Raw genomic sequence first — 25,485 nt, 5'->3', positions numbered from 1 at the left:
ATTTGAATATATTATTATATTACATCATCAATAGTTTCTTTAATATCAAACAAACACCACGAGATAAGGTGGAAAACTCAAAATAAAGTAATTTCATTTTGTAAGTTTCCATTTTGGTCCATTTCAAAATTTATTATTTGATTTATTAATAAATTCTTAATAAATACATTAAGAGAAAGGAAATTCATATTGTATAAAGTAATTAATCTTTTTTTTTTTTTGAAAATGTATAAAGTAATTAATCTGTATATTATATTTTATAGCAATGGAATAAAATAAATCACCTAAACATAGAAAAATACGGGTAGGTAAAACATGGAAAGATAAGAGGTACTAAAAAAACCGTTGACGATTACTTTGTCGTTGACATGGGAATTAATTAAACGACCCGCCGTAGAATAAAACAAAAGACAACTCAATTCCTTTCTAAAGCGGCAATGGCATTACTAGCGTGGAGTCTACAAAAATAAGGACGAGGTACTTTTTTACATCACCGCCCCACAAAGCACAATCTAGTGGGATTTGATAAATTGGACGGTACGCATTCATGAAATTCAGTAGTCGCGAGCATATCATAGTAAAAACTTCGTCATTACTTTCGCGCGGTGGCGCTCTGAACTCGTCTCTTTTGATTCCCTCCTTCGAAATTATCTATCAAAAAATCAAAAATTCTCTTGGTTTTGTTGTTTGTTTGGAATAAATCTCTCCCATCAAAATCCAATCCTAATTTCTCTCCTGTACGATGCTTAGGTGGAAATTCAAGGTAAGGTTCTGCTTTTTCTTAGTCTTAGCCCTTAAGCTTTCTTTTTTTTTTTTTTTCTTCGTTTTTTTATTTTTACTGATAGATTTTTGTTAGCTTTTATTTTGGTTCAGTTTTAAAATAGAGACTCGATGATTGGTTCATTTGGTATTTTACTCAAATCTATATTTTTGTTTTAATTATTATCATTGCTGACTTCTGTGTTCAAAACAGTGAACTTATTGGTCCAATTGTTGGTGAAATGGGTTTCAATTTGGGATCGCTGGTTGTGAGATTGGGGCTGAAATCAGGATCCGATGAAGTCCATGTTGATTCTATAACTTTGTTTGTTACACTTATTTGTGCTTGCATTATCATTGGTCATCTTCTTGAGAAGAATCGATGGATGAATGAGTCAATTACTGCCCTTGCCATTGTGAGTTGCTCTGTTTTACTGTTGAGACAGTTGGCTTTTGATTACGATGCTGAAGTTTATTTTATTGCCTTAATTGTGATATTGTTAGGTGAACTTGTGGATATGGAAGGAGGTCGATGATTATTTGGCTGTTTTGATTGCAGGGACTCTGTACTGGGGTTATTATACTCCTAACTACTCAAGGAAAAAGTTCACACCTTTTTCTATTCGATGAACATCTTTTCTTTATATATGTTCTTCCACCTATCATTTTTAATGCCGGGTAAGTGATGCGTTTTACCTGTTCCCTTCCTATGTGCTTAAAGGGTGATGATTTGGTGTTTTTGCACCTGCATGTAACAGGTTCCAGGTTAAAAAGAAGCAGTTTTTTAGAAACTTTATGACAATCGTGTTATTTGGTGCTGTTGGGACTTTAATATCCTTTATCATCATATCAGTCGGTATGTTCCGAATCTTTGGACGCACTGTATTTCAAGGACTCTTGATGTAACTTGTTAGTCATTACGTGCATTCATGTTTTCAAGAATGAACTGTGAAGTCACGTGATATACTACAACTTGGCTTATGTTCTTTCAAGGATTTTTAGTTTATCATGGCCATAACTTATTTGCCGTTGCTTCAGGTTCAGCAAAGTTATTCAAAAAATTAAATATCGACTTCTTGGATACAGTGGATTATCTAGGTACTCTCGCACTCTAGTTTCTGTAGAATTATGTGTGTTCTCTCACATATGTTTATACAAGGGAAATATTACACCTAGATGCAGCTATTGTCCTGGACCTATTCAAGAAGGGAAGCCAACTTTTTCTCCTTCCTTTTTCATTTTGGAATTACATCTCTTTACTTCCTTTGTGCCCCTTTTGGGTGCTGGACTAGATCATATACTGCTGTTTGGCTTTGACATCATGACATGTGTGATAATTACAAGCATGAAAATTTAGTGCTGTTGAAACCCATGTTGCTTTATATAATATTGTCTTTTGCTACACACTCATTAGTTATATTTTCCCTTCCTTTCTTTTAGCACTGGGGGCAATATTTTCTGCCACAGATTCTGTTTGCACCTTGCAGGTATAATACCTTTGAAGTTCTCTTTCTAACGATGAGAAGTAAATAAGAATTAACATGATGTACTTTGCTGAGTTTTTGTAATTGATATGACAGGTGCTTGATCAGGAAGAAACACCTTTGCTATACAGTCTAGTCTTTGGGGAAGGTGTGGTAAATGATGCCACAGTTGTTGTGCTTTTCAATGCGATCCAGCGATTTGACCTCTCCCACATAACCTCAAGTATTGCTGTGCAACTGTTTGGCAATTTCTTATATTTGTTTGTTACAAGCACATTTCTTGGGGTGGCAGTGAGTTGCGCTCTCTCTGTGATATGCTTTTGTTTAATGTTTATTTGCATCTCCGTGTTTTACTTTCATTTCCTTTGCGGGCATTTTCTTAATCTTGCTTCATTTAATTGGTGTTTTGAATTTTTCCTTCATTTTACTAGCAAATTTCCTTTTTCCTTCTATCCATTTTATAACTACTGTTATTTTGTATTAAGTTCTAGAATGCATCAATTGCGCATGCCAGATGCTTTTGTGAACTTTGAAATATCTTCCAACTTAATTTCTTTGTACTTTCAGGTTGGATTAGGAAGTGCTTACATCATAAAGAAGTTATATTTTGGAAGGTATTTTTAAGGGATAGTAAATTATTTTGTCCTTGATTTGTCGTTCAGATATGCAGATGAAACCTCCAGGTTTAGATAAATGTTTGATGGTTTTATTTCTGGGGCTTGGTTGCCTAGGATTTGCAACCCTCCTTATCCTTAATATTCAGACTTTGCTATATTGTTCATTTTGAAAATCACACAGAAGTTTGGTTCATTTGAAACATAATACTATAATTTATCTGGAACTTTGCATGAGTAAGAAATAGCGTATTATGCTTATGAAATTGTGGCATATATCTGGCTACTTACATGGTTAGGAAATTGTATGGTATGGTCAAGGAGTATCTACAATAAGTTTCTCCACTTTTTTTGGAAACTGAATGAGCTAAATCATGCACAATTTCAGGCACTCTACTGATCGTGAAGTTGCTCTGATGATTCTCATGGCTTATCTTTCATATATTATGGCTGAAGTAAGATTTCCATTGATTTGCTAAGAAACTCTTAGATCCTGATAAACGTTTTTGTTAAAATCTGTGTTTACTTTCAAATATTATATATTTGTTCCTGCTCTAATGATATTGTTGTGCAAATCTATTTGTCATCCAGCTGTTCAATTTAAGTGCCATCCTCACTGTGTTTTTCTGTGGGATTGTCATGTCTCACTACACCTGGCATAATGTAACTGAAAGTTCAAGAGTCACTACCAAGTAATTCAAATATTTTATATAGTTCCTCAGTATAGAAGTTGATTTTGGTTCATAATGTCAAGTTCTTCCCCATTGTGGGTTATTGATTCCATGTTACTAAAATTCATCTGCTGTTCGTTTATTTCTGCAGACATTCTTTTGCAACATTGTCATTTATTGCAGAAATTTACATATTTCTCTATGTTGGTATGGATGCTTTGGACATGGAGAAGTGGAAAATTGTGAGCAAGAGGTAATCCTACAGTGTTCACAAGGATAGTTCCTTCAAATCTCTAACTTTGCTACATTTTTTCTGCTCCTCACTGTTAAATATTATCAATGGAATAAAATTAATACTATCTAAGATCTCTTATTATTGCCTTCTGCTAAATAATTTGAGTGCTAAATAATTTGAGATTTGTAATTTACTGATTGGAAAGAGCATGTATTGACTCTGCACTTGCTTTTCACAGTCCTGGTACTTCAGTTGGTGTGAGTTCAATTCTTCTTGGGCTAGTTCTGATTGGAAGAGCTGCTTTTATATTCCCTTTATCTTTTATATCCAACCTGACCAGGAAGTCTCAAGGTGACAAAATTGGATTAAAGCAGCAGGTAGGCATTTATTGTCCCATAATTTAGTGTTTTTCATCCCAATGAAAACAAATAATTTAATTTTTAACTCAACAGGTTGTAATATGGTGGGCTGGGCTCATGCGAGGAGCTGTATCTATGGCACTTGCTTATAATCAGGTAAATATTTGGCAAAGATTCATAAGTCTAGGATGTTTTCCGTTTAACAGAGACATAGATAGGACAATCAGTTTAAAAGTTGGCCAAGCCGATCATTCTGTTGCTCTTAATGCTATGGAAGTTGTAGTTTGATCCTGCTACTGAAATAAATTGAAAAGTCTAAACAAGAATAGTACCAGGAATTGAGTTCTCTTTGTGTCTTTCACTTTGTTTGGTTATCCTGGTTTCTGCATCTAGATTTTGCTGCACTCTCTGTTATACATGAGAATATTATTCTAATTTTATATTGTTACACAAAACTTTACTGAAATGATACACAGAGCTAAGAATAAATTGATTGATTCTGATGTTATTGGCTTTTTTTTTTTAAATTTGATGCTACCATGCATTCAATTTTGTATTTGCGACGTCCATGCAGTTTACCCAGTCAGGGCATACCCAACTGCCTGGAAATGCGATCATGATAACCAGCACCATCACGGTTGTTCTTTTTAGTACTGTGGTAAGAAACCTGAGCCTGGTTCAAAATTTTCTCTCTGAAAATAATGCATTCATCATATATGTATATATATAGGAAAGCATACTGTCCAGTTTGGCAATATAAGTTAGTAGATAACAAGATATGCTATTTAGGGTAACCAACTGGCCTGGTATAATAGCAGTTTGATTATTACAATATTTATTTGGATGGACAAGGTTTCATACTAGTGTGTATTATCAGTTTTTTGGCATGAGCATGAAGCTCACTTAATGGTGGACATTGAATTTGTAACTTGGGCTCATCCTTTTGTGGAGAATGATAAATTTGATTATCTTAAGCTTAAATCCTGGTCTTGTGTGCTTTGATGGTTAATTATTTGTCTTTCCAGGTATTCGGATTAGTGATCAAGCCTCTTATAAGGCTGCTGTTACCCAAGAAACACACAAGCCATGCTCTGCTTGCTTACTTGGACTCAAAGTCTCTTGATTTACCTCTTATTGCTAATGGAAAAGATCTAGAATCAGAAATGAGCGGTGATGGTAATCCTTCTGGTGATATTATTCATCGTCCAGCAAGCCTACGCATGCTTCTAACCCCAACTTACACTGTCCATTACTATTGGCGGAAATTCGATGATTCTTTCATGCGTCCGGTGTTTGGTGGAAGAGGATTTACGCCATATGTTCCTGGTTCACCAACAGAGGGGAGTCTTCACTAATGGCAACAAGTACAGGAAATTAGGATATAACGAGTAGATAGAATAAAGAGGGTTTTTCATGCTTGTAAATAGTTAGACAAAATTGAAAAAAGTGCTATTGAGCGCCAAATTTGAAAACTGGAGGCTGCATTTCCAAAGCTAACATTTTTAATCCTTGTGGATTAGAGTAATTTGCAGGTTACAAGATTTATATCAAATGATTTTAAAATTCCCCTTCAAAATGTATTTACAAAAAGTATTTCAAAATTGGTTCTCGACTTAAATTTTTATTTGCATTGATAATAATTTGATCAGAGTGGACATTTGAAACGATCTCAACTAGTTTGCATTTATATTAATTTGGCTGCTGTTTGTATTATTCTGCATCTTTTGGTTCTTTGATATTTGAAGTCATGCGGAGAAGCTTATGGGGTCCCTTCGAGTTGAATTCTGAAAAATATATAGGCCTTTTGTTTGTCAACTGCTTAGAGTTCAAAGTTTCCAAGCAACTTTAGGCGCTTCACCGTCACTTGGGCATTCTTTAAAGCCTGTTTTTCCCTATGACATTCATTTTGGACTCCAGCTAGCTAGCTTCTAAATGCAAACAGAGTTTTCAAGATTTCAAATTTTTGTTTCTGTTGCCGTTTTAAGTTTAGTCAAAAAAGATGTTAAGTTTTTTGATTGGTGATGCTCATTTTCTATTTAAATCTGAATTTTATTGGATAAAATAAGAAATTATATTAAATAAGATATAAGGTATATATTAAATATGGTAACAATATAATATATTTAAAGATTTAAATTTAGTTCGTTGAAAAAATAAATATAATTTAATTAAATTAATATTATATAAATTATTCTATAATATAAATTTAAAACATAATAATGCAAGTTAAGTTAATCCTTATTTTGAGAAAATTTTATCACGTGATGTCTTATTTTCTCTTTATTTTATTTATTTAATTATTTAATTATTTTTATTTACTTTATTTTTTCATATTCTAAATACTTAGTTTGAAAATTAATTTTTTTTAGTTGATTTGTGTTGTTATTTTCTTAATTCGTCTTAGAGATTAACGGAACAAAAACAAAAAACAAAAAATAGATTTCTCACTATGCATATTGCATTAATAATGGGTCTCTTCATGCTTTTGTAAAATAGAAAATTCATTGGTATAAAATAATAATTTTTTTTAGTTTTTTTTTTCACATTAATTCAGTAATAAAAATTTATTATTTCAATTGATAAATTATGAAAGTTAATATTGATTTTTCATATTTTAGTAATATAGATAGTTTATATTTCTATATTATATCCAAAAAAATTAAGTTAATTAAATTTATATTATTATAAAAAATTAAATTGCTTGATAAGTAATTTTATTTTTATGAAAATTAGATTGTTAAATTATAATATATTTATAAAATATATTCTTTCGTTAACAAGTTATTTAATTATTATTTTTTTATTTTATTATTTCATAAAATATATATTTTTTTCTATTTTGTGAATGCTTTTAGATTTTAAATAATATAAATTATTCATAACATTACAATTTATATAAAATTTAAGAGCTGTTAAAGCAGTTAGAGATCCTTTTGTTAACATATACCTTGTTAATAATTTTATTATTTCCTAAAGTTTTTTATTTTAAATAAAATTTTTTTAAAAAAGTTATATAATTTTTATTTTATTATTTTAAAAATATTATTTTTTATTTTGTGAATGCTCTAAAATTTTTAATATAAATTATTTATTAGAAAAAATTGATAAAAATTATATATAAATGAAATTATATTTATTCACAATATATAAAGTCAACGTCTACAAATAACTTAAAACACACATTCAAAAAAACTAGTTTTAATAAAAGAATCAATCATGTCCTAAATTTATTTTAAAATAAAATTTAAATTTATATCGAATTTTTTAAAAAGAAAAGTCGGAGTTAATTTTCGAGCATATATTTGGCATATAATGTGCAGAGAAAATAATGAACCTACCAAATTTAGTTAAACACGCAAAGGCAAGTTGAGGTGTAATTGACCAATATTTCGACCGTTGCTCCCGCTCTCTTTTGCGGCCAGCGATACGCTCCGCGTGATTCATCTTTCACAGCTGCATCCTTCTCATTATTTTTTTTTTTTTTTTTTTAAATATTTGGATCAGTTTCTTACCGTTAGATTCAGAGCCAGATGTGCAATCCAAGCGCCACAGATTAGTAATATAAAATGGCGATCTGCTGAACACTGCTTTCATACACGTGCCTATTTCCTATTGGCAAAAAACATAATTAAAATAACTAAATAGAGACAAAGGCTAATTGGAAACTCCAACAAACTGTGTTTTTATTTAAACGATTCCGTCAGAACTCAAGTCTTTCTCCATTCTATGCCAAATGTACTGAGCAGTGAGCTTCTTTGAGAAAACAGAGGAGGAGAGGGAGAGAAAGAGGTTCCATTGTCGTCTCTTATTAGAAGAAAAGAAGACTACTCGGGTACACTTCCTTATCTGTGCTTTACATTTTTTCTGCGATGTCTGCAATTTTTTTTCTTCCATTCATTGACCTCCATTTGACTATTCAACTGTCTATATGGCTATTCTTCTTCCCTAACTTGCTGCGGATTTTCCGTCTCTTGTTTTCTTATTTTGAATTTTGGTAAAAACTTCATTTCAGGCAACTGCTTTGGCGTTTTCAAAATTGCAGTTTTCCCTCTGTGGTTTTAGTGGTGTAATGACTAAACTAACCCGGACATTTTAACTTAATAACTGTATTTTTACCCCATTTTTGTACTTAACAATAAAACCAGTAGTACAAGCGGTAACGTTTGTCTTGTTTTCTGCGATTTTCGGCTCTATATTTTGTGGATTAGGACGGAAATTGATGAGCTTCCTGATTTTTTGCTGTCTTGTTCTATATAAAATAGGTAAGGAGGAGGGTAATCAAATCAAGAACAAGAAAAGAAGAGAAGAGATGATGGAGATGACAAAGAAGGAAACGTCACATCGGTGGTGGTTTGATAGTCACCATAGCTTCAGGCGCTCTCCCTGGCTACAGTCTACTCTTGGCGGTGAAAAGCTTTTTGAACCCATATTTCTTTTTTCGTTTGTTTATTTAAAGCTGTGGTTCCTGTTCTTGGTTTGTGTTTGGTTTGTCTTGCATTTGATTCTTGAAATCTTGGGTCGCTTTCTCTTGATTCTTGACAGTTTTGGGAGTATGCGTGTGTTTTAAAAAAAAATCTGAAGTTTTGAATTTTTTCTTTAATCTAGCTCCTTTTCTTTTACTCTTTTTTTTTTTCCTTTTAATTCCCTGTCTTTCAGTGCCATTCTTATTAGAAATTGACTGGCCAGTGTAACTAGTAAAGAACGGGTCTTAGTGTTACCTTGTTGGGGTTAGATTAAGTCAATGGATTCAATTTGGTATATGTTTTCTAATTTTGTAAATTTGGTTTCCCGATAGCAAAATGAAAAAAATTGTAGTATATGGCCGCTGGATCTTGATGGATTAAGAAACTACAGTGGTACAATTCTTTAGTTAATTGTTATGCAGAAACCGTAGGGCACTATTCCAAGAAATAGTTTCTTGTCACTTCTTGGATTCGAGAGGAAGGTTCTACCAAATAAAGTGGACGCTATTGCATAACAATAGATTAGATGTTAAAATTAGATGAGAAAGGATAACAGTGGCAACTGAAAATGGAATTATACTGACTGGGAGAGAACCTCTGGACACTATGATGTGGGCCATATCTTCTCTCCTTGAGGAGGGTCTTCTGCGGTTGGATTTGGGTAACGGCTATATCTGGTCCTAAAATTTGTTGAACGAGTCCTATTTATTCAGATAAACTCGAAAATAAATAAATAACAATACTAGGACTTGATTATACAAAGAAGTGTTAAAATTTAACTACAAAAAGAATAAAGATTTAGGAGATACAAGTTATCAACTTATTATTATGTTTGTGATTTGATGACCATTAGCAAATATCATAGTGTGGATGGCCTGGTATCCTGGTCTGGCAGGTCCTTGATGCGGAGGGCACTTGAAGTCACTAGCAACTGTCTTCTTTTTTTGTATTTATAAGTTACTTAGGAATTGCTTCTGAAGGTTTATTTATCATTTTTAAATTTCTAAAAGCATTCGTTATAGCCTAATAATGGACCCCATTGGTATTTAGTTAAACGTAAACCAACCTTTCTGAAGTATAAAATGAAGATTACTTTTGAGAACTCTGAAAGTTGGTGGGTCATGCACTCTTTTTAAATTTTCTTATTCCTGCATGGACCCCTTTGATAAACTAACTTAATGAGTCTTTTTTCTTTCCTTTCCCATTTCTTTTTAGTCCTAGTCAACCTGGGATGTCGATAGTTACATACATAAACCTTGATATTTAGTTTGATATACTTGAACTAGTCATGATATGTTTTGGCATGAGTGACTGTCATAAATATGCCAAGGTTCTAAATTGGTGTTTAATAATGCATTTTTTTTTTGGTATTTCCCAGGATTGGTATTTCCAATCTAACATTTCTGAGATTTTTTATTTCAATGAGTAATTTTTTAACTATTATCTTGATTAAATGATTGATTGGTGGTATCTAAAATCTGTGTCTATCAGAGCTAGACGTGAAGACGAAGGCAATGTTGAAACTGATAGAGGAAGATGCAGATTCCTTTTCCCAACGTGCAGAGCTGTTTTACAAGAAACGACCTGAGCTAATTAGCATGGTTGAAGATTTTTACAGGACATATCGCTCGTTAGCAGAACGATATGATCAACTGAAGTCTGACTCCGCAAATCGCCTCCTAACAACATTGGCGTCCCCATTTTACACCAAATGTCTGCCCCAGAAGTCAATGGAGTCCCCATTTTACACCAAATGTCAGCCCCAGAAGTTAATGGAAGAGATGGATCAATCTTGTGACAGCAGCTCTGAAACTTATGACCCAGAAGACTCCGCAGAGTCTGAAGTTGATGATCCTGAGCTGGAAGATGAAACTGAACTTGACGCAGAAATGGGCGAAGTTGTGGAACCAGAAGTTGAGGAAGCAGAACAAAAAATAGAAACTAGAGTAATAGAAGTTTCAAGTGCAGTTTCCAATGAAGAAATGGCGAAATTGCAGGAAGAAATAGAAAGACTCAAAGAAGAGAACAGAGTTCAGAGGGATCAACTTTTCAAGAAAGATGAAGAGAAGAGAGAAGTTATAAGACAGCTCAGTGTGGCTGTAGATGTGCTTAAGCTAGAGAATGTGGAGCTAAGGAAGAGTGTGGCCAGAGACTCCCCCAAGACCAAGAGAAAGAGCCTTTTTGAGTTCGAGAAATTGAAGGATATATTTGCAGGGAAGCTTTTCAACGGATCTTCAAATTCTCGAGGCACTTTAGTAGCTGTTTAGATATAAGTTTGTAGCCAACAAATACTTGTAGACAGGTTATATCTAGAATAGTGTGTATATCATGTGCTAAATTTAGATAGTCATTACATAGTTTTTTTTGAACTCTATTTTACGAAGTCAATGTAAGACTAATCTTTAGCATGCTAAATTTATAGCTATCGTTAATACTAGTTCAATATTTCTAGGCATGTAATCTTGAGAATTTTAATCGCAGGTAAAACATATTCAGTGTTTTTATATCACTGCCTCTTCAGTGAATGTGTAAGTTCAATTGTCTCATAGAAACAAATCCATAAATGGGTGCATAATCTCTAAAAGATTGGGAAAGGAACAAGCAAAAATATAAAACATAAAATTTACAGTTTTAGCAGAGATTCGTTTTCTTTCTGTAATTAATCTCAAAAAACCAGAAGAAACAGAGAACTATAAAAAAAGAAATTGAATCGAGACTACAACTTTATTTATTTATTGTTTGTGAAGACACTATCCTGTCACAAACTCACAACAATGGCACGCTTTCAATTTCACCTAACCCCACAATATGTCACACTATTATATACTAGAAAAAGACATCAAAAACAGGAAAAAAAAGAAAAAAGAAAGTGAAACCACTAGCAACAATCAAGAATGGAGCGTCCAACAATAGTAATAGTACCTTAAAAAGCAGAAAGCTGCATCAAAGAAAACACCACCAACAGCAAACCAAGAAAATAAACAGCAGCTTGGTTTACAGAAGTAGCAGAAGAAGCTGGTAAAGACCCAGACGGCGAAAATGCCATTGAAGGACCTGGCGCTGGATGAATAACATCTGGATTTGGAGGGCTTGGGCTTGAAGGAATAGTGGGTAGTGATGATTCAGCTGGAGAAGGCACTGCCACTCCCGTTGTAGGGAAAACAGGCTCAATGTCTGGTGACAAACTTGAAGTTGGTGGGGAAGAAAGAGGAGCTTCAGGTAAAAATGCTGGTGCTGCTGATATAGTAGAAAATTGTACATGTACTACATGACTTGTAAAAGCTAGTGAAGCAAAATATGCCATGAAAATAATAAACATTGTCAAGAATGACCAAAACGAAGCCATTAATGATGATAAAATCATTCACCTAATATCAACTTCAATAAATGTGCAGACTGCAGAGAAAGAGGAAATGAGAGAGAGAGAGAGAGAGAGAGAGAGAGAGAGAGAGAGAGAGGGAAAGAATTAGCTATTATGAGAGAATTATGAGGAGGTTCATTATTAAGGCTAAAAAGGGTGGTTCTTGATGGGAAGGTCTGGTTGTTGGCTGTAATTGCTACGTGGCATAAGCTTATCGGTCCTGATTTTGTGAATACAGCTTTGCATTCTAGCTAAGGGACAAGACTTATATGCAGATTGTGAATAGGATCACATGAATGGTTTTATGCGTTTTATCCTTTTCTGGTCCGTGAAATTCTTTAGTTAAGAAAAAAATTCCCAGCACATGTCTCTAATGACTACAAATTCTTATAATAATAATAATGATGCTTTATTGGTTGCATGTTAATCCGTGACACCTTATGTGGGTTCAATCTTCCCTGTGACACCAAAATATGGGAAAAAATGCATAATTAGAAGCTTTAGTTCATCTGGGTTTTGCTAAAAATGCTGTTTTTATCTGTGCATAATAGCCAGATACCGTTTCTGTTTCTAGTACTAGTAGAACTCTTCCCATGACTCAGGTCATTCTGTTCCCTTTGTCACTTTGCAGGAGAGATTTAATCTTTATTATTAATTAATTAGATAATGTAATCACAGTGGAAGGAGAATGGGTTATGTACCCATCACTGTGTGTTTGTCCATATTCCCAATTAAAGAATGGTGGTAATTTTTTTTTTTCCTAAAGATATGATAATTGATTTATAGCAGTAAGGTCAACAATTTGATTGGTGGCCAAAGGGGAAAGATATATAGAGGTCACTAACCATGTTTCTAGTTGACACTTGACAGGTCAGTACACCATAATAGCTTTTGGACTTTTATCACAAGCTTTTTGTTTTCAAATTAAAAAAAAAAAAAGAAAAAAAACTTTTCACCTTCCCATTCTTTCAAATAAAATAAGTAAATTAATTTTGTTGCTGGCAGATGGTTTTTGTCACAATATGTACAGTAATCAATAATATTGGGTATAGAATACGGTGCCGTTTTGTTTTGAAATTTTAGATAATTCAGTTTATTTTTTTGGTTTGGTTAATACTTAATACGAGTGTAGTGTAGGCCTGACTCATCAGATGGAGCCTCATCTAAGAACATGGTGGAGCCCATATCAGATTTGGTCATTTTCAAAGGAATATGGAACCACAATCCATTGGGCCCTTTGAAAGCCTGTAATTTGAAATCCTGGCCTTCAATGTTCATGGAAGAATCCAAAGCAGAGCCTGTTTACATCCCGTTATATTTACATTTTTCTTCTCGTAATTTCAATATAAAAGGGCTCTCTTCTTCTACATTAAAGATATATATATTAAAAATTGCACATTAAGACATAAAAGTGGTAAGTGCGTATACAATCTGACAATAGATCCAGGTTCAAATTTCCTCTCTTCTACTACTCCAAAAAAAAAAAAAAAAAAAAAAGAGGCTAAATGTAGAAAACCAAAATTAACATTCTTTTTTCTCAAAATAAAAAGAATGTTAGGTTAAAATTTAGACTTTATTCGGAAACTTTTTAAGTAGCATTTAGCGAATCTTAAATTTAAGATTTAGGATGTATTCGGCAACAACTTTTTAAGTAGTCATCAAAACACTAAAAACTACTTAAAAAGTTGTTCGATAATATAGTGTTTGGATTAACTTTTAGAGGTTAGTAGAATGTTACGTGAAAAGTTAATTCATGTAACATTTTATAAAAAACTACTCAAACAGGTAATAGCTAAACACTGCTAAAACAGTTAACAACTATCAAAACAGCTAATTTTGCCGAATAAATTCCTTGGCAAGAACAAAAATGATTAAAAAAATTGTCCTTAGATACTAGGAAGGAGTTTAGCAAAACGTTTACCAGAAAATGTACAATTCAATTAAAGAAGCAATATTATCGTTTACATCTTCACTTAAAGAAGCAATTTTGTGAACTTCCTCACTTTCCTTTTTCTGCCTCATCTCCTACTTATCCCTCAAAACGACAATTCATCCAATACTTAGACGATTACGTTTCTCATTTCAAGATTTCTCCTATCTATCAAAGATCCGTTGAGTTGGCCACTTATGATGAAGGGATAAAGAAATTGATTCTTAAGGCCAAGAATGTTAGTTCTGGTGATATTGAGGAATATTCTGCAAGTTTTTTGGTGGTTGCCAGTGGAGAAACTTGTGATCCTTTCATACCTGAGATTGAAGGATTGAGTAGTTTTAATGGCGATTTCTTTCATTCTACACAGTTCAAAAATTAGCAAGGCTTATATAGAGACAAGAATCTTTTGGTTGTTGGGTCTGGTAATTCCGGTATGGAGATTGCTTTAGATCTAGCCCACCATGGTGCCAAAACTTCCATTGTTGTCCGTAGCCCGGTAAACATATCTTCAACTCCTACCTTACGAATTATAAATATTTTAGTTTCTTGAATTTACTAATTCTGAGTTTTATCATTTTTGAAATTGATTTATCAGGTTCATGTTCTATACAGAGAGATGGTGTTCTTGGGATTGGTTATGTCGAAGTATTTTCCATTGGGGATGGTTGACTCATTCATGGTGTTGCTTAGCAAACTTGTCTATGGAGATTTGACCAAGTATAGAGTTTCTAATATATATTGGGCCGTTTTTCTCAAAACAAAAAAAAAATATTGGGCCGTTCTGCGTTAGGATGATTTTTTTCTTATTTCCAACTTGGGCTCATCCCAAAATTGAATGCTCCCTCGTGCTCTTTATTTCGAATTAAATCATTAAATAATTAAACTATTCAATGTTATAAATCGTTAAGTCAAATGGTTGCAAGGCTCGATTGCGCTGTACTGTATACACTTATATACTTGACCTTTAAAAAAAAAAAAAAAAATAAAACATCAATAATCAAGCCTTAGTTTTAAACTAATTGGAATTGACCATACGTGGGTATAGATTTAAACTTTATTAAAGCGGTTATAGAGAGTAATTATTGCAATAAACTTTATTAATATTTACTCTCTACAACTGCTATAATAAAGTTTAAATTCATATCTCACATATAATCGGTCCCATTTAATTTGGAATTAAGGCTTTACTTGATTTTTTTAAAGGTTAAGTAAGCTTAATTGTGTACAGCAGAGCCACAACAAAGACCTTACAGCTATTTGACGCAACACATTTAGCAGTTACGCCCACAGAAGTCCATCAAAGCCAATTTCCAGATTAGAAACAGGACCGTCACCAAGTGGATCTCGTTCTTTTACTTGGTTATCACCTGGTGAGTCCACGTATGGCTCCAACAGATCAGGAGATCGTTCACATCGTATCCCATAATCTCGGAGTATGCTGGATAAAGCAGCGTTAGCTGCTTGTCTCTCCAATACAGCAACATAATTGTCATCAAACTCGAAAACTAAATATCTCTCCTTGCATGCTGATCAAGAAAATCAGATATTTCAGGAGGGAAGTCGGGGAAGAATAGCAGAGAATATGGAAAAAGGACCGCACACCACTTACAATCGACAAGGTAGGCTAGGTGGTGAATATTTTTCACTCGAGTGCCATTATACTTCAAAACCTGAAATTTTTTGTCCAAGTATATGCATAATAAGCTGGAAGGCGTTGGGAGTTTAAAAATTCTAATGAATAGATAACTTGCCTGCTGATTGCTCATATCCTCATATCCAATGTTGACTTCATTTGATAGGACCTATAAAAAGGAACATTCACAACAACAGATAAACAAAGTGAATTTACAAATCAAACTAAGATAAAAAAATAGATTTCTTCGGAGAACAGACAGAACTTCAACTGTATGTAATTGAACATATATTTCTTCAAGTGTATATCATTGGACATATATATATATATTTTTAATGTCAAAAAGAAAAAGAGCTTTCAAGATAAATGCAAAACAAAAGAGATGTTAGCATGAAGCTGTTTTTGGATGACAAAGTACAAATGTTTACCTGTGATAGGATGACAATTTGTTCTCCTTTGAATCTTGACAAAGAGTAACGTGCTTTTGCTAGTAATTTCAACTGAGCATAAAGGTAGAACAACTCAAATTGAAAATCTTTATATATATATATATATATATATATATATAAAAAAAAAGCTATCCTCTAGTTTTTGCTGCTTACCCCCATAGAGTCTTCACCCTCCGCACTGCCGTTAGAAAGGAAGAGGAGGAAAATAAAAAAAATAAAAACTCATTATTAGCATTAGCATATTACTTGCAACAAGAATTTCATCTATGGCAATGCCAAAAAGCAAGCAACCATTACATACTCTATCAGTGGTTCAGAAAGAGGGGTAAATACCAAACCAGCAATTATTAAATAAGAAGGCTGGCCTCCATCAGCATAATAGGGAACCTAGAAGCAAGGACATTTGAATTGAAATTAGTAAGCACCTATGTAAAAATGGAAAAGAAACTGATAGAATTATTCACATATGGGAAAATAAAACTAGTCCCTAAATTATGTTCAACTTAACACTTAACTCCTTTCTATATTTGAAAAATAATTATGACGTCTCTAACTTATGTTTTATCTCATTATCAGGTCCTTCCGTCCACAATGTGAGCTTATTCCATCCACAAAGTGAGCATATTCTATTCAAAAAGCATGTCTAACTAATGGTAAAGAGTTCACTTTTACATGAAATGACTTAATAGTGAGGCGGAACATAAGTTACGGACGTCATAATTATTTCTCAAATGTAGAAGAACTTAAGTGTTAATTCGAACATAATTTAGGGACTTAGTTATATTTTACCCTTCACATATCATGTAAGAAGCTGACTTTCTTAATAGTATACCAAATGTGCTCTTGGATTCAACACTACTTTAACCTTCATGGGTGAGCCTCCTCTGATGATACCAAGCTCTGCTACATCACCAGCAAATCTGTGTAAAAGCATGCTTACAAATATAAGTAACATTTTCAAGCCTAAATATCATAGTCAGCAGAACTTGCATATACAAAGGCCAGAATTCAACATGCATGACTATCAAGGGTGTAAAAGGTGGGCAAAGAAACGATAAAAATGCTAATTCAAATACCAGGACCTGTCAACATTGCAGTTTAAACAAAAACTCAAAAGCCGCCAACAGAATAGGCAATAACAGATCAGTGGTTGAAGTAAAGCCAATTCCCATCACAGTATTCTGTAATGCAACAACATAACTGCAGAATGTAGCTACCCACAATCCACATACTTCCTTTCCTTTACGTTAGCATTAAAATAGTTTGATCAGATTCTGCATCAATTGGTATTAAAATCTTTAGCATAACATATTCTAACTGTAGACACCCTTTCAACACCTAGTCGGGATTGACAAGCTAGAAGAGTAATCCAACATCCCATATGAAGCCACTGGGGTTACACACTTGTATATCAACACTAGAGTATATAAGATAGTAAGATTGACTGCAATGTGAAACTTTCCAAGATGATGAGGAATAACTTTTTGGCACATAGAATAAGGCCCCTTACTTTTGACTAATAAGGTAACGGAACGCTATGCGCTCATTTGATCGGAACGGCACTGTTCCTTCACAACCCACATGAACATCATCAAAGCTCACAATCACGTCCCCCTGAAAATAACAACAGCATCAAAGTTCTGACAAAATCGGGATGGAGAAAATTGATTTTCCTGAGAAAAGATTACAGTGCCAGGCTTGCTTTTTGGTGGATTTTATTAGTTTTCCATCATAATCACATCAAACAATGATAATTCAGGAGACATGCCAAAAAAAAAAAAAAGTTACAAATTCAATTCCAACATGGACCAGACCTCTTCTAAAATAAATTGCCCGTTTGGAATTAGTTTGTAACTTGGCTCAGCTTGATTCAGAGCCTTCTGCATGCATGTAATGCATCATATAGCTATTGACTTCTCTTTCATGACTATGACTTTTGTTTTTAGTGCTCCTCCCTTTCCCATTAACAAAGATATGTATTTATTCAAAGAAATGTTAGGTTAGTGATCTTGAGAAACCCCATCACAACAATTTATGATTCCTTATTGGACTAGAAGAAATTTGTGAAGCTGCAAGGACCAAGTTACCTCCTTTAGGACATTATTTGCATCAGAGGTTGGTTCAATTCGCCGTACCAGCACACCCTGCTCAAACCAAAATTATGAGGAAACTTGGGCGAAGTATATCATTTGTAGTAGGGGAAGAAAAGGAAAATACCAGTCAAATAAATCTTGCAAATGAATATTAAAAGTTTAAAACATGAAAAATTAAGCAAAGACTAAACTTCTCAATTTTTTGTATTCTCATAAGCACTTCACTCCCGCCCACAACCTTGAAATGTGCAAGTTTCTCATGGCATCCACAAGAAAGTACAGCGCTTCAGGTCACATAATATATTAATTTTCCATTCCTTGTGTGGAACATGTGGGAATTGTTTGTGAGATGGAACAAGCATACGTGTCCAACAATCATAAATCAGTAACGACATCATTTTTGCCAATTTTGACACAATGTAGAACTTGAGGTTTAAACCCCTTTAGCATTGGAAAATATGCAAATTTCAATTAATCCCCTCACAGTAATTAGGATTCCACCTTACTTCCTCAGCATCTTCATAACATCCAACCTTGCACTTCAATTACTTCCATTCGCTCCAACAAATCTGATGGTTAGCTATCCAATTGCGCACTCCATTCTTCCCCAAATTTCTCAATCCATCAAGAAATGAACCACATCAATCATCAAACTCTAATCCTACCCAATCTAGGAAAGTTCAACATGACCAAGGCACTAATATGAATCACTAAAAGCACACTCCACAAAAGGCATCAAGAAACAAATGAACAATGTGCATAACATGAAAGGTAATTTTCAAAGCAAACAAATTTGATGTTTGATAAATAATTAAGACACACCTCATTAGACTGTACTTTTAAGCATGCACGCAATGCTGGATTCTCCAACTTTTGCATCAGTACACCAAGGGAAGGGAAGCCTGAAAATGAAGATCAATGAGAGTTCAATCATGATTTATTCAAGGAAATTTCATTTATTACCATTTAAGGGATTCTATTATAAGGTTTTTACAAGGGGGAAAATGCTTTGTGGATCAATCCCATAGCAGTTGGTGTTATATATATATATATATATATATATATATATCAACAAAAATAAATGCAGAAAGCAGCAAGCATTGGTAGACATTACAGAGAAATTCAAAAACCATTCATAACAGTACAACATTTCAATTACCATAATGTAGAGCATGGATAAATTTAATTGTCTAATTTCCAAAAGCCCAAAGATGGAAAGAAATGTCATCTCAGCAATAAGAATAAATATGAACTACTTTTCTGATAGTGGAGACAACCTTTATAGATGCAGTGGCCTATTCATAGGTTATGTAAAACACAACTACTAGGCGGATCCTAAAGAAAGTCAATTGACAAAAAGATGATGACACTGATAATTCAATCTAGAAAAGTTTCATAAAAAGCAGTTCCATCTCTGGAATAAGGGAAAATCAGAAGAAGCTTTTAGATGCTTGGTCCTTAAGATTGGCACGCAGTTTGTTACTTGTCAACATCTAATCCACACACCGAGTTTAAATATAAGAACATTCATCACAAAAATGTGCAAAGTTCACCAGAAATTAGGGCATCTCACCAGTGTATTTCCCATTCCTTTCATAGTCAATTAGAAAATGAGATACAACTGTTGTTGGGATCACATATCCAATATTTTCAGCGTCTTCCGACCTGTAAACCTAAAAGAAGTCTCATGAAAAGATAATAAGGAAATAGAAATAGCATCTTAAAAAAAAAGGCTTTGCAAGCAGTGGCAAGAACTTGCAGTTGATTAAACTATGAAGACTTCTACAGTCAAGCATGATGCATTTCACACCAGGAAGGATGAACTCAAGTTCTTCAGATCAGGCCAAATGTACAAACATTAATACAGCAGACAAAAACTAATAAATTAACCAAAACAGAATGCCAGATAACATACCTGAAATGCCACTCCAATGCACTCCCCTTGGTCATTGAAGGCAGGACCACCGCTATTACCTAAAATATAGCAGGTATAAGCATTGGCTCTGACAAAAATATGAATAAAACCTTGACTAAATGAAAGATCAGAGAGAGGAGGGAGAGAATGAAGTGTATATATATATATATATAGCCACAAAAACATAAGCCATTTTCAAAATGCAAATACATCGATGTGGATTAGAGAATTGACAAGACAATATCTACCAACCAGGATTTATTGCTGCATCAATTTGAATACCCAACAAATCTGACGGACCATGAGCATATGATGTAACCTGCAGTGGTAAACATGTTACAGTGATTCTGTTCAAACAGTGACCAACAAGATTACAAATGATATCCAATTGACACTGACGTATCAAAACTGAAATAACAGTCATAAGGATTAAACCAAACCTCTATGCGCGATACAACTCCTTGTGTCACTGAAATGGTGTCTCCTCCAAGGGGATATCCCACAACAGTCACTGCGTCCTGCCCATGTAGAAAGAAATATAAAAGGTAGTTTAGAATGTGGAGAAAAATATGCAGATTGTGCATAACATCAATATCCAACTTATAAATTGGAATGACTTCATATACTACAAATGAATGTGTTGCCATTTTGCATTTTGAAAACTTATACAACTACAAAAACTCAGCATAACAGGATACCTTTTAATCAAAACAGCTGTTAGTTTCAAAAAGAAAAAATCAAACAGCTGTTATAATAACAAAAGGGGTGTTTTTTCTTCCTGGAAGCAAGAAAAGAGGAGGGGATTTCATCAAGCCAAAATATTCGATGTGGATTTAGATTACATAACAAATTTATACCATCTGTCATCATGTGATATTAGATGCCACTGTGGTTTAAAGTTTATAGAATCAAATAACCAGTGTTGCTTCTCCTATACAACTTTAAGAGATCATGAAATGCATGTTAACATTCAATGTTCAGCACTTGGCATCTAAGGAAAGTATGATAATTTTAAAATTATAGTGAAAATACAAACAAAGAATCCGTAGATGGAAGTAAAACACACAAGCACACATGCCCACATGTGCACAAGATGATTCAGGACTCTACATGAAAGAGAGAACTAAAACCTGAAGACGAGGTAATCGTCCAAATTGGAGTGGCTCAGCTCCTTCCCAAAATTCCTCGCTCTCTACTGATAGTAGAGCGATATCACAGTCAACACCTCTGGCTAATACCTGCACATTAAATCACCAAGAGGAATTTATGGAAGAAACTTACCAATATCTGATAGGGATAATTGGTAAAAATCAAAAGCATAGCAACATGAGTAAACATACACAAATGAAAGGATCCAAGGATATTTAGGAGTTCAAAGCTAAATGTTGAGACAGAAATGAAGCATATAACAATCATTTACTAGCTAATTGCAAATATAACTTTTCTAAGAGGAATTTTGGTTATCTATACTAAATATGCAAATCATGCAACAATGACAGGAAAATGTGACTACCCCTCTGTTGAGACTTATGGATTAATTAGTCAAGTGATCTAATTTGCCTGTTGCACCATGAAATAATCTCTCAATAAGATCATTCATTTTGCTCAACAATGAATTCACATGTTCAAAACCATGAGAAGTTTGACATAACATATAACAATAATAAGAAGAGAAGCATCATGGTGAATAAACTTCATTGTCAACGGGATCTGCAATCATTTTTATGTAACTAAGCACATTTTTATTGCAACCCATTCAGGATCTTGCAACTTTTAGATAACACAAACGTACCTTAGCCACATATTTGGTATCATCTCCCCTTCTCTTCACTTTGACCTACAACACATAAAGAGGTGAATCAGACGATCTTAGCCCACAAATCATATTGCAGCCTGATCAAAACATGAGCGCCTCAACCAAATTGGGAATCTAAGAGAACAGCCAAGAAAATGCCACTCCACTAAACCAATGCATAAATAGATGAAACTACTCGCGTATGATGTTGTAAGAATACTGGCAAAGTGTGTCAAATGTGTTCATAAAAGTTGTCGGAAAGTATATTACTTGTGTATCGTGTTCAACACAATGCGCATTTGTCAAAAGTTTTCCATCCCCAATCATAAAAGCACTGCAAAATTAATTTAAAAACAAATGAAGATATGAGTTTAATAGAACAGATCAACAACACTAAAGAAATGATGCATAAACTGGATAAAATTTGTAAAGAGCCATCAGGAACTCATAATAAAATAAAATAAAGCTTTGGAAGATTTAAGAGGTAAAATTAAAAATTAAATATAAAATCTCACCTTCCTGTGCTTGTGTACTGCCTTTGTTTTTGCCAAGGAAGGGAATAATCAGGCGCGGTATGTGTGCAGTAAACCTAGAAAAACCAAAGAAGTAGGATCCTTAATTAGCAACTAGCAAGTGTATATAGACATGTTTAACCATACACATGCGTATCAGTATCTATCAAGATGGGAATTTCTACTGCAAGTTACTAAATATTATCTCTCAATCATTCTTGGATTCTGAACAAGCAGACATGCGTCTATTGGATAAACCCATAGCCACTTGTCACCAATCCAAATCTGTTAAAAAATATATAACGCGTTAATACCTAAAGCTAAATATTGAGAAATATCCTCATCTAAGTACACATGACTAGTGGAAGTAGGGGCAACCTCATAGCCACATTTCACCTGTCCTAGGTATTGCAGAAATAACACATGACTACTAGTGGAAGTGGAGTACAAGACAGACCATCTAAATTCTGAAGTGTTAACAGAATAGATGAAATCAAAATTAGTTGTTAATTTACCTTGACAACCGCATCTAGAAAAGACTCATCCTGAATATTCCCAGTTTCCTGCTGAACACTCATAACAACAACTCGTATACAGTTAGTTGATAAAAGAGCAAAGGAATTCCACCAAGAATTTGAATGGTCAGTATCATACCTCATGCTCCTTTAAATTAAACCCAAACTTCATCTTATCTTTTCTTTGCCTTTGCCTTTGCATTCCAAATGACTTATAAGCCATTGACTGAGATTTCCCCGCCTCCCGTGCACCACTATCTCCATTATCGGATAAATAGTACCTATCATCTTTCGATTTTCCCAACGAGTTCTTCTGCGCGCCTTCTTTCTAAATGTACCAGAGAGATAGCAACACAATAGTTAATTACTTGATTAGAGGAGAATCTAGTACCAAAATAAGTTCATATAAAAGAAAAAAAGCAATGAGAGTTTACATCTCTGCTAACTTTATCAAAGGACGATGAGGAAGCTCGTTTCGAATGCCGTTTTCTATGATTGATAGCTTTAGAAGTGACGAAGATGGATCGATGAGACACGGCGAGATATAGTTGGGGAGAAGCGTAGCAGCGGAATTTAACGGTGGAGGTGAGTACAGAGAAGCAGCAGGTAGAGGCAGCTATGGTCATACTGCGGCGACTTGTGGAAATTGAAATTTTAACAGTTTAAATTGATTGTTGATCAGTTCACTTCACTTCAGCTGCTCCGGTTTTTGCAGTTTCCTTATCTCTTGCTTTCTCTCTCTATCATTAACGAATTTCGATTAGGTCATATATTTTTGGCGCCTGCATGTTTTTGACCAATGGGATTCTTTTCTTCGATGCCCAAGCCAAAATGAATAACCCGATATACTTGAAAGGGGCTAAATAACGAAGATCCGTTTTAATATTGGATCAACTTGATCGATTAGGGATAGCAAAGTTACCGGGTCTGGCAAGTTCCCGAGCGGGTCGAATTTTAGCGAGTTTAAACGGTCAATAAATAGATTTGATACGGATTTGGATAGTTTACTGTTTGTATTGAATTGGGAACACATTCGAATTCAAAGATTACCTATTATTTATTTAATTAATATTTAAAAAATATTTTTTTAAAAAAAAAAGCGCGTAAACACTTTTATTTATAAATGTTATAATTATATTAAATATTTTTGTTATATTTTTTATTAAGTCATACTTTTTAAAAAATAAAAATAAAAAATATTTTCAATGTTAAACGAGTAATTATAATTGAATTTATGATGAATTTTGGTACTAAAGGTGAATTTATAAATGAGTTTGAGATGAATTTGTGTACTTAATTTATAATAATTGGATTTTGAACTCAGATATTGCATTTTAAGTGGATACTCGACCCGTTGCCATTTGCAGATCGGACTAAAACTCATATTTCTATATCTATATCTATTACTAACTATATGTTTGTGCTATGCACAACTAATTTATTAAATATTAATTTTTAATATTTAATTTAAATTTTTATCTCTCTTTTTATTAAAATATTTATTTTTAATATTTATATAGTTGATTTGTAGATAAATAATTTTGAAATTTGCATGTTCAAATTTAATTTAAGTTTAATATTTTGTAAATTATAATTATTAAACTATTTTTAGAAAACATATGATAAAATTTTATGATTTTGAAATATACATTTCATTTGGAGGAGAAATTTGTATTGCTAATTATTTATTTAATCAAATGATTATTTTTTTATATGATTGATTATGTCTTGATATTTTATATTTTTGTATTTATTCATAAATTAATTTCAATCAATATGAAAATGATTAAAATTTGTTAAAACATTTTAGAATTCAGAATTCTAGAAATCCTATATGACATAACTTAAGTATTCTAATCCGACGTGATACTACCAAATTTTGACAATCCGTTTTGACTTTAAATACATTATTTAGCTCCAATATTTAAACTTGAAACTATTGGGCACCAGAGTACCAAATTAATTAATTGAGAGTACGTCATCAATTATGGTTGGCTGAATGCCTTATCATAACATCATATGATTCAAAATAATTAGAATAAATCCGTTTTTAGATACTAAATTATCTTATTAATGTACCATTATCGTTGAACATTGGCAATTAATTACAATTTACAGGTGCTCTGGTATTATTGTATTAGGTAGTAACGCACTCAAATCAAACACGAGAACAAGCCAACAGATAATTAAACACACGGCACTATTATTATCCATTTGATTTGCATGTCTCTCCACTCTCCGCTCTAATAACAAGGCAAAAGTAACGTCCCCTTATACGGAATCCCCCTCCAAGCGACACGCGTTATGACATTGGCCCCGTGGCTTCTCTTAACCATCTGTCTTGTCTGGACCTGCTTTGTCTCAGAAACGGTCGGGCGGCCGACGACGGAGATGCTGAATTTCACCATCGCCGATGAAAAGCACGTCGCTTTCACCGCTGTAATTTCTGCATGCAGTTTGTCGTTTTAAGACGTTCAATTCTGGCTTTTCACTGCATAAACAATGAAGGCAAAAAACGACAAACATTAAAATGGTATTAAATTTTTATAATGTCCGTCTGTCCACGGACAACCGTTACCAGTCGCTTTCATAATCAAGAAAAGAAATTGAAAATTTTGACGTGAACAATGCGATTTGAGAAGCAAAAGATAACAGAGAAGCAAATGAAAAGCGAGCCATCAACCAAGCCATTAA

General features: G+C 33.5%; 4 protein-coding genes and 1 pseudogene across 7 annotated transcripts; 3 read left to right on the top strand and 2 right to left on the bottom strand.

Moving 5' to 3' along the window:
• Nucleotides 1-550: 550 nt before the first annotated feature.
• Nucleotides 551-5,698, top strand: LOC105642448 (sodium/hydrogen exchanger 1). Its single transcript, XM_012227272.4, has 15 exons — nt 551-763; nt 974-1,175; nt 1,319-1,437; nt 1,518-1,615; nt 1,798-1,857; nt 2,200-2,246; nt 2,340-2,534; nt 2,811-2,857; nt 3,246-3,312; nt 3,449-3,549; nt 3,680-3,781; nt 4,002-4,140; nt 4,216-4,278; nt 4,697-4,780; nt 5,148-5,698. The coding sequence occupies exons 2-15, from the start codon at nt 1,002-1,004 to the stop codon at nt 5,475-5,477; spliced, it is 1,626 nt and encodes a 541-aa protein (XP_012082662.1). The 5' UTR covers nt 551-763; nt 974-1,001; the 3' UTR covers nt 5,478-5,698.
• Nucleotides 5,699-7,798: 2,100 nt separating this feature from the next.
• Nucleotides 7,799-11,089, top strand: LOC105642447 (protein NETWORKED 3C). Its single transcript, XM_012227271.4, has 3 exons — nt 7,799-7,954; nt 8,385-8,528; nt 10,077-11,089. Exons 2-3 carry the CDS (start codon nt 8,432-8,434, stop codon nt 10,850-10,852), a joined length of 873 nt encoding a protein of 290 aa, XP_012082661.1. The 5' UTR covers nt 7,799-7,954; nt 8,385-8,431; the 3' UTR covers nt 10,853-11,089.
• Nucleotides 11,090-11,290: 201 nt separating this feature from the next.
• On the bottom strand, nt 11,291-12,051 carry AGP26 (arabinogalactan protein 26). Its single transcript, XM_012227270.4, has one exon. The coding sequence runs from the start codon at nt 11,947-11,949 to the stop codon at nt 11,509-11,511; it is 441 nt and encodes a 146-aa protein (XP_012082660.1). The 5' UTR covers nt 11,950-12,051; the 3' UTR covers nt 11,291-11,508.
• Nucleotides 12,052-13,117: 1,066 nt separating this feature from the next.
• LOC105643285 (putative indole-3-pyruvate monooxygenase YUCCA10 pseudogene) lies at nt 13,118-14,867 on the top strand (annotated as a pseudogene). Its single transcript, XR_016320879.1, has 3 exons — nt 13,118-13,193; nt 13,837-14,375; nt 14,475-14,867. The product of XR_016320879.1 is annotated as a putative indole-3-pyruvate monooxygenase YUCCA10 pseudogene (transcript).
• DEG2 (DEGP protease 2) lies at nt 14,707-23,618 on the bottom strand. 3 transcript variants are annotated; one of them, XM_037636597.2, is made up of 21 exons: nt 23,238-23,618; nt 22,931-23,119; nt 22,792-22,842; nt 22,280-22,353; nt 22,035-22,098; nt 21,762-21,806; nt 21,100-21,207; nt 20,410-20,487; nt 20,222-20,288; nt 19,970-20,028; nt 19,628-19,727; nt 18,877-18,956; nt 18,049-18,105; nt 17,472-17,575; nt 16,794-16,881; nt 16,263-16,348; nt 16,115-16,139; nt 15,941-16,012; nt 15,631-15,681; nt 15,489-15,549; nt 14,707-15,405 (listed from the first exon to the last, which is right to left on the bottom strand). In XM_037636597.2, exons 1-21 carry the CDS (start codon nt 23,415-23,417, stop codon nt 15,158-15,160), a joined length of 1,887 nt encoding a protein of 628 aa, XP_037492525.1. In that variant the 5' UTR covers nt 23,418-23,618; the 3' UTR covers nt 14,707-15,157. The 3 variants fall into 3 exon arrangements, with proteins under 3 accessions (XP_037492525.1, XP_020538534.1, XP_012082659.1); XM_020682875.3 differs by having other exon boundaries at nt 22,792-22,839; nt 23,226-23,617; XM_012227269.4 differs by having other exon boundaries at nt 23,226-23,616.
• Between the last annotated feature and the right edge of the window lie 1,867 nt (nt 23,619-25,485).

Source organism: Jatropha curcas, chromosome 5 (genome assembly GCF_041381405.1).
Source record: "Jatropha curcas cultivar XTBG-Jc1 chromosome 5, XTBG_Jcur_1.0, whole genome shotgun sequence".
Classification (NCBI taxonomy): Eukaryota; Viridiplantae; Streptophyta; class Magnoliopsida; order Malpighiales; family Euphorbiaceae; genus Jatropha; species Jatropha curcas.
This window is presented reverse-complemented; position numbering and strand designations above follow the sequence as displayed.

Coding starts and splice junctions, on each gene's coding strand:
- AGP26 (XM_012227270.4), bottom strand. CDS start 11,949: ATGATTTTATCATCATTAATGGCTTCGTTTTGGTCATTCTTGACAATG.
- DEG2 (XM_012227269.4), bottom strand. CDS start 23,417: ATGACCATAGCTGCCTCTACCTGCTGCTTCTCTGTACTCACCTCCACC. Junction 23,120..23,225: donor TTGATAAAGTTAGCAGAGAT/GTAAACTCTCAT, acceptor TGGTACATTTAG/AAAGAAGGCGCGCAGAAGAA. Junction 16,882..17,471: donor CGTTACCTTATTAGTCAAAA/GTAAGGGGCCTT, acceptor GCTTTTACACAG/ATTTGCTGGTGATGTAGCAG.
- LOC105642448 (XM_012227272.4), top strand. CDS start 1,002: ATGGGTTTCAATTTGGGATCGCTGGTTGTGAGATTGGGGCTGAAATCA. Junction 1,438..1,517: donor CCTATCATTTTTAATGCCGG/GTAAGTGATGCG, acceptor TGCATGTAACAG/GTTCCAGGTTAAAAAGAAGC. Junction 4,781..5,147: donor TTGTTCTTTTTAGTACTGTG/GTAAGAAACCTG, acceptor TTGTCTTTCCAG/GTATTCGGATTAGTGATCAA.
- LOC105642447 (XM_012227271.4), top strand. CDS start 8,432: ATGATGGAGATGACAAAGAAGGAAACGTCACATCGGTGGTGGTTTGAT. Junction 8,529..10,076: donor GCTACAGTCTACTCTTGGCG/GTGAAAAGCTTT, acceptor TGTGTCTATCAG/AGCTAGACGTGAAGACGAAG.